At 35.7% G+C, this 8,933-nt stretch overlaps 1 protein-coding gene across 1 annotated transcript; it reads right to left on the bottom strand.

Annotated features, from left to right (window-relative positions):
• Positions 1-2,661: 2,661 nt before the first annotated feature.
• LOC120356391 lies at positions 2,662-8,780 on the bottom strand (the record flags this gene model as incomplete). Its single annotated transcript, XM_039445325.1, has 4 exons — positions 2,662-2,727; positions 5,654-5,818; positions 7,531-7,692; positions 8,758-8,780. Coding segments are annotated over 4 exons (416 nt in total), but the record flags the coding sequence as incomplete, so codon positions are not given.
• Between the last annotated feature and the right edge of the window lie 153 nt (positions 8,781-8,933).

Genomic DNA, 8,933 nt, shown 5'->3' with positions numbered 1-8,933 from the left:
TGGGACTCTATCATAAGAGATAACCCCCCCAGGAGCACAACTTCACAAAGCATAGAACAAACCTTTTATGATATACCATATCATCCTTCAACTAGGGCATAGTTGACCGAGCGAAGTGAAGTCTAAGATTCGAGTCAACGGTTTGGCATTTCTCTTAATGTTTAAATGTTTATATGTTTTATGTTGCGCATTTACGGCGGAACGCGGCAATAGATTTTCTTGAAATTTGACAGGTATGTTCCTTTTTAAATTGTGCGTCGACGTTTATACAAGGTTTTTGGAAATTTTGCTTTTCAAGGATAATATATAAAAGGAAAAAGGAGCCTTCTTCATACGCCAATATTGTAGTAAAAATCAGACTATGGAATATTATTCATCATAAGTCAGCTGTCTAGTGGACTATAATACCACCCGTTCAAAAACATCGAACATCTTGAAATTTGTATCTTTCCATCAACGTTAGTAGACAGTTGACTATAATACTACCCGTTCAAAAACATCGAACATCTTGTAAATGTATCTTTCCATCAACGTTGTAGACAGTTGTAGCCAGACCTGATGATAGCGCTCACACTCACATTCCGGGACGACACGACATGGTACGATAGGACAGAAAGCTCTATGTTCATTTGTGATTTTTTCTAGACATTTTAAATTGATAAATTATTTATTTTTTTCGAGAAAACATAACAACAGGTCAATGTAACTTACTGAGCGCAAGGTCTACTGTTCACAGAACTACTAGTGTAACCGTCCACCACTGGAACCGTATCCAACCGATTAGTAATTATTACAATATTACAATAATTAGTCATTAGTTATTCATTACAATAATCTTACCTCAGATCTTATTTGTTCTGTAATCTTAGTCTACAGATTCCTTTGAACATCACGACGATGATATCTTTTGTCTCGCATATTCCACAATGGAACATGCTCTTGAACCAAACTTATCAACTTTTCATTGTCCATATTTGAACTTTATAAAACAGAGCAAGTTCGAAAAACAAAAACAGGCAATACTGTGAAACAATTTTGAGGTTAGGATGATGTTGTCTCAGCTCGACTAGTTAGTTCGGCCGGATGGAGCCGGAAAATCCCATTCAATTCGGATCGAAAACTTGATCGGCCGGAGACGGCCTGTGAACCTGTTGCAATGGACAAGCATAAATAATATATAGATTTCTTTGTTGGGGGATCGTTCGGACGAGTTCGGTAGTTTTCGGCCGATGCTAGTTCGTACAGAAACGGTTCTATTGGACGGCCCACCTCAATTTCTAGAATAAGAAGAACCGGAGCTACCCCGAACCTGTGTTCATTTTATTTGCAATTCTAGTAGCTACCGACCTGTGGGTCTAGGTATATGAAATGCCCCAGAAGGAAGGGGGGTCTACAGGTCCTCCTCGGAAATTGTTTCTTGAAACTTTACTAGAAATGTCACATTTGTATCAATTTTGATTATGATTCATACCATTTTTTTCTGTGTCAATTTTGAATGAACTTGATATTTTTCACGCGGATGAAGGGAAATTAGGAAAATACTAGAAGTAGGCTATTACATAGATGGTTGATAGAGAATGACATCCTTTTGGGATGTCAAGTAAAATATTGATTGGCATGTGAAAAAACATTCAAATCGTGTTGAGTTTTATATAAAATGAGTGATAGCACAGAACTAGTAGTTCTGTGAATAACAGACCTCGCGCTCAGTAAGTTACATTGACCTGTTGTTATGTTTTCTCAAAAATTAATAAATAATTTATCAATTTAAAATGGCTAGTAAAAGTCCTAAATCAACATAGAGATTTCTGTCCTATTGTACCATGACGTGTCGTCCCGGTATGTGAGTGTGAGCGCTGTTATCAGGTCTGGCTGCAACTGTCTACAACGTTGAAGGAAAGATACATTTTCAAGATGTTCGATGTTTTTGAACGGGTAGTATTATAGTCAACTGTCAACTAACGTTGATGGAAAGATACATTTTCAAGATGTTCGATGTTTTTGAACGGGTAGTATTATAGTCAACTAGATAGCTGATTTATGAAAAATAATTTTAAAGTCTGATTTTTATGATAATATTGGCGTTCAAATGAGACTCCTTTTCCTTTGTATTATCCTTAGAATGTAAAATTTCAAAAAACCGTATGACATCGACGCGAATTCAAAAAGGAACATACCTATCAAATTTCATGGAAATCTATTGCTGCGTTTCGCTGTAAATGCGGAACATAAAAACATAAATATGAACAAAAATATAAACATATAAACATGAAGAGAAATGCAAAACCGTCAACTTGAATCTTAGACCTCACTTCGCTCGGTCAACCAGATCTAAGCTCATGCTTGCTGAGTACCATGGCTGTGCTCTGGTGTACTTCCAATGAAATTTCCAAGTTCACACCTTCAAGCTTCACCTTATTGTTGAGGTTCAACAGTATACTGTACTGTTGTGCTACTGTGGTACTTCACCTCTTACAACTCAATCATATACAGATCTAGACACTTGTGTATATCATTAGCAAAAATAATTAATTATAGAATAGGAACCAATGAAAATTTGCTCACTGTGGTTGTATCTTTCACATACATGTGGCTCCACAATGTAGCATATAGTGCCAATCTTTGTTGTTACCCGGGAGCTTGCGTCTTGTGAAATTACCTTCAACGCAACTTCTCCCAGAATATCGAACAAAACTCTGATCCTATTGCTCGTTGTTCGTATGGTCCCTGTAGGAAATATCAAATTCAATATTAGAATTTTTTGATAGGAGTAATTAGTATAGATATTAACATAGTAACCTAAGCAAAAAGTAGCCTAGGCTAAATAGAATAGAATAGAATGACTGCTTTTATTTTATACCTGGGAGGGCGAAGTTGGGGCGCAGTCGGCCCTCTCTTACACTTAACCCTCCAATACAATACAAAATTATAATTTAACAAGCAATACACAGTAAAATAAAATAAAACAAAACAATATTTTAAATGAAAAATAGCAATATATTAGAATAATAGCATATATAGCCACCTCTAATACAAGGCCCCGGCCTACGATATTGCAACGTCGCAGTGTAGGCCTAGAATCTAATACATGATTGGTGAAAAAGATCAGCTGGTATTTTTTTGAATCTTTTTCATCAATCATGTATTAGATTCTAGGCCTACACTGCGACGTTGCAATATGTAGGCCGGGGCCTGGTATAAGAGGTGAGTGGCTATGATAGTAGACCAAGAACTCTAGTACAGCTGTTTATATAAATGAAATTTATATAAATAAAATAGACTCATTTAATGACAAAATTTTAAAGAACATACAGAATCAACTTACCGCATATTCATCAAAGAGTAGATCTGCTCCAACATGATGTGGAAGAATTAAATAAATGATGAAAATAATAAATTTGATCATAACTTTACATACTTGTTCACCTCCCAGAGAAACTCTAACAAAAAATCGTATTTCGGTAGTTACAGTTGGTCCTCCTGTCCTCCTGCATGTGTCGGTAGGATTATGTTTTTTGGAGAATTGATGTCAACCATGATATTGGCGTACTGATCATATTGTATTGATATCTTTGTTCAATTTAGATTGCACAGAGGATGTGTAATTATTGTGCTTCAAATATGAAATAGTTATTTGTGCAACTAGTGCGCAAAGTGACAGTTTGCTGCATCGAAAGAAACGTTTACGGAATGGTTTCTTGAGTGCAGCAAACGAACTTTGTGCACGTATTTCACATTAAATTTTTCCTACAGTTACCATTGAATATGAAAAGTGGGTAATTATGGGTGAAATTGCCTGAATAATGTAGTAGTGTTTGAATGGCGGGGGGCAGCTGTGTGGTGTGTGCTGTGGTGGCACTGTGCTGTCGTTGTCCTTGGTTATAATATATACTTAATAATTAGCGCGTTGTGCTTCGTTGCCTCTGCTCACTATAGCAGCCACAGCAGTCACTGTACCAACTTCATTTTGATTTTGCTGCACTGGTGCTCCATATAACCTACTAACTATTTTGCGTTGTCATGCTGCAAATCTGGAGTATGCAAAGTACTCACTTTGCGCACTAGTGCGGAAAAGTGATTCTTTGCAGCCTGCAATTAGTGCACAAATGGTCACTTTTCAGGGTATCGGTAGGAAATAGTTATTGTGCAACTAGTGCGCAAAGTGACATTGCTGCACCGAAAGAAACGTTTACGCCCGAGCCGTAGAAGGGCGGAATGGTTTCTTGAGTGCAGCAGAGGAACTTTGCGCACGTATTTCACATTAAGTTTTTCCTACAGTTACCATTGAATGAAAGTGGGTAATTATGGGTAAAATTGCCTGAAATCCATCAAATGTTTTTCTGTGTAATTTTATTATTGATAAAAAACCTTAATCCTAAAATCCTAAAGTCCGCGTTGTCCTTGGTTATAATATATAATGAATAATAATTAGCGCGTTGTGCTTCGTTGCACCTCTGCTCACTATAGCAGCCACAGCAGTCACTGTTACCAACTTCATTTTGATTTTGCTGCACTGTTGCTCCATATAACCTACTAAGTATTTTGCGTTGCCATGTTGCAAATCTGGAGTGCAGAAAAATTTTCCCGCACTAGAGCGGAAAAGTGATTCTTTGCGTTCTGTAATCAGTGCAGCAATGGCCACTTTTCAACGTAACTGTAGGAAAAGGTAATTTTCAGTTTGAATTATTACTAACTTTGCAATCCTAAATAATGATCAAGAAGTGGAAGATGATGATTCAAGCTGAAACTAGTGCATTTTTCTGAATCGACTTGAGGGAATGCTTTAGCATGTTCACCTGTAAATTAATCTATGATAAAATCTCAAATTACTCTCAGAGAACAGGTACTGTATAGAATTGAATTACTCAAAAGGAGTCTAGAATTATTCATTTAATTGATGTCAGTTGGAAGATCAGTTAATTGAAAACAGAGATTCCTCAAGATTTCAGATTTTTGAGAAAAATTGTAATACAGTACTCAGTGGAAATGAAGAGTTGAATTTGTTCTCAGTTCATTCATTATTCTATCAGCAAAAACAGGAGATGATTTTCTCCTGTCAAACAGGTAGAATTTACAGATATTGCTGACAAGTTGAAAAGGTAACACATTTTTTGACATCTTAGGGGCACTCTGTAGAAAGCTGAATATTTAGAATAGTTAGAAATATTTAGAATAGCTGCAATATTTAGAATAGTTAGAAATATTTAGAATAGCTGCAATATTTAGAATAGTTAGAAATATTTAGAATAGCTGCAATATTTAGAAAGTCAAATAGTATTATAGCTTCTCGATCTGTGTCAGCTAAGATCATAGTGTTGTTCCGTAGTATAGTATGCTCTCATCAGAGTCATGTCGTCCAATGATATTGTATGTGTTCTATCTTAATATTGTTTCTTCAATTATGAAGATTTTGCGCAATGAACTTAGTTAATAGAAAATGAATTAGTGAAACTGATTTTGTCCTAGTGTCTATATTTCATGGAAAAATCTAGGAATATTTCCATACGGTTGTCGATTTTTTGATGTGTCAAAAGACACTCACATTGAATAGTGGAATCAACTATTTCTTTTCATGGAATACAAATTACATTTTTTTTAAATTACAATTAGAGAATGTACTTCTCAGCATAAATTACCGAAATTCACTAATTACCGGAATTGCAGCAAGACAGATGTCCTTTGGGTTGTAACCAGCGTGTGTAGCAAGGTCATTGATAAATGGCTTGATCCATTCCAGCCATTGACAAGCTGGCCTTGTGATGTCTGCTAAGCTGTTGTAATGGCCACTTGCCCCTTTTGTGGATGCAACTATCCGCATCTTGTAAAAATATATGATTATCACATAAAACATCCTGAAACGTAGACTCAGGAAAATAATTCATGTCTGTTTAGAATTTGTTGTCTTATCGTAAACTAGCAGGTAACCCGTGCTCCACAACGGTCTTTTTTTACAACTTGACCGAGTGAAGAGTTTGAAATATTCCCAGAACCATCCTCAGTTAATTAAAGATCTATATACAAAATTTCAAGCTAACCAGTTCAGTAGTTCAGACGTGATGATGTGTCTAACATTATTTTCCTATCCCGTAAGCGTGTGAGCCAGTTATTTTCTATATTATAGTGAAGATAAGTTCTTCAACTTGGTATTAACATGATGAAGTGACAGACCTCAAATCTTGTTTAAAAGCCTTCCTCAACTTAATGCCAACCTGACTAAATTGGACTGGTTAAAGATTAAGTTGCCAATTTTACCATCTGTTTCGAAGAGGAAGTCTCTCTAGATTATAGTTCATAACATATGGTATGTATTCATCAAATCAAATCAATTTATTTTTCCACATTGCATTACAAAAAAAATGTAAAATTCAATTATAAATAGAATACATCAATTGAAATAAAAAATGATACATTATTACATTAATGCTAGTACATAGATGGCGTGGAATTCCCCCAAGAAGACTATACGTCTGTGAATGGGGAAGAGTTCTTGCATGAAATAGAGTATCATGTATCTTTATCTGTGCTATGAACTATAACTTTATGTTCTATACAACTTATATAAGTAAATGTAACTGCTGTTTATAGTTTATTCATAAAAATACGTGATCAATAGCAGGCAGAGTGATTATAAATTTACAAGTGGGAGAGCAAGGGAACCTAAGACCAGCAATGAAGCGAAAACATTATATTTTAATTAAATTGAGCTGGTAAGTTATACTACATGTACGGTGAATGGAGCATTTCCTCAGTTCCAATCCAGCCTATGCCAAAAAGCCACCCGACCAACCTACTTTATACACCACGTCGCTGCAATTCTCAGCCTCCCTGATGACGTCCGGCAAATCCTATAGATAATTTGAGCTACGTAGTATGGTGATTTGAGTGTTATTCCATGCATTAATCTAGGTGTTGAATACCCATGGTTGTTCCTGAGTCGTGTTTGATAATTGTGTTGTATATTAGCAAATAGGTTTATTTTATTTTTCCTTATATAGGTGAGAATTGTTTTCATAAATAACTGTCTTAGATTGAGCACAGGGAAGTCCGAGAATAGCAGCCATGTGGGGTACCTGGGTTCTTTTTTCAGGATAGTTTTCATTATTGTGCGTTGAGTGACGGCCAGCGGCTCCAGGCAAGCAGCTTCATGTCCCATGAATGAAATTTGAACAAAAATTATTCTGAAAATCTAGAAGGGAAATTGAAATTTGGGCTTCGAGGTGCACGAGATTGATATTTTTAGAATCTATGTGCAAAATTTGGATATCTAAATAATTCCCGTTTTCCCAGAATGAATCAACAAGTTGACATGTTTTGATGCGAACAAACGAACAAACACAACCCTACTCTCTCTTATTATATTGATGCTCTTCATGTTGATGAATACCTCTTTCATGAATTACATGGCAGAGAGATGAAATAAATAATGAAACAAACGTTCACCTATCCGTCACAACACAGATCTGAATACTTGTTTGCATGATTAGAAAAAATTAAAAATACAAGCATAGTGATTGAAGAAAATCTACTTACAGTGGTTGTTTGTTTTATATACAAGTAGCTCCGCAGGGTGACATTGTAGAGCCAATCTTTGTTGTTACCAGGGAGCTTACGTCTTGTGAAATTACAATCAACGCACGGTTTTCCTGTAATTCGACATAACTCTGTTCCCAATGCTCTTTGCTCGTATGGTCCCTTTTAAAAATAACAAATTTATTGGAAAAATTTATTGTTAGGAGTTTGAAGAGCAGTATTGAGTTAAGAAATATATGGGAATACAGTACTCTACAAAGTTAATGTAAATTATTGACCGAACGCAGTGAGGTCTATGTTTTAACTCTGATTTTCTTTTGTCTGTCTTTATGTTAGTATGTATGTAACGCATTCGCGGCCAGACGCGTTGATAGAATTCTAAAAGATTTGGCAGAATATTCCTTTCAATTGCGCGTAGATGTATACACAAGGTTTTCTGAAATTTCGCACTCTAAAGATAGCATGAAAGGAAAAGGAATTCCCTCCATACTCCGATATCACTATTTATATCATCTAGACTACTCTGAACTTAGGATTAATCAGACTATAGAATTATCCAAGGTACCTAAAATACCTAGAATGTACTCTAGCCAAATTGGAATTATCCATAATCAATCAGCTGACAAGTGGATTATTCATTGCATGCATTACACAGATGTCTGGAGATGCCGGTGTGACACCAGATACTTGTGGATGAGAAAACTGCGTGAGATCTACTGTTAACAGAACTACTAGTAGAACTGAAGAGAGCAGCATAAGTTTTCTTGTGTACCAAATCAAGAGTAACTGAAATACTCAATGAATTATTCTGTAAGAAGGTTAACATTTATAACTTATATTATTTCTGTCTTCTTCCTAGTGACGTATTCTGAATTCTTCTCACTCAATTCTCATCCACCTTAAATTTTCCACAATCTGAGTTCAATAGGTCAACTTATACTACATAATTATTATGTGGTAATAAATCAACTATAGAAAGGTGCATACAGATATACGCACCGCGAACATGAGCAATTCACTTTTAATCAGCTGACTATATCTGTATTTTTACAGAAACGGTAAGATGCAGATATAAAAAGCTTGGCATCAGCTGATTGAAAGTGAATTGCTCATGTTCGCGGCGCGTAAGTCTGTACGCACCTTAATGTGCTCACTCGTTCAATGATTTATAAATAAACTGATAAAAAACCATCCAATAAGAATACATAACATACATAATTCACTTACCGCATATTCATCAAAGAGAAGATCTGCTCCAACATGAAGTGAAAAAAGCAAATAGTTGATGAAAATGATGTATTTTATCATAATTTTACATACTAGTTCGCATCATATACTACAGATCTAACACCAAAATCCTAAGTGAGAGTTACCGTACGGTTATTGGACGCCGGAACAGGCTT

This window comes from Nilaparvata lugens, unplaced genomic scaffold (assembly GCF_014356525.2).
Source record: "Nilaparvata lugens isolate BPH unplaced genomic scaffold, ASM1435652v1 scaffold6638, whole genome shotgun sequence".
NCBI classification, from domain to species: domain Eukaryota; kingdom Metazoa; phylum Arthropoda; class Insecta; order Hemiptera; family Delphacidae; genus Nilaparvata; species Nilaparvata lugens.
The sequence above is the reverse complement of the archived record's forward strand: the minus strand, read 5'-3'. Positions and strand labels throughout refer to the sequence as shown.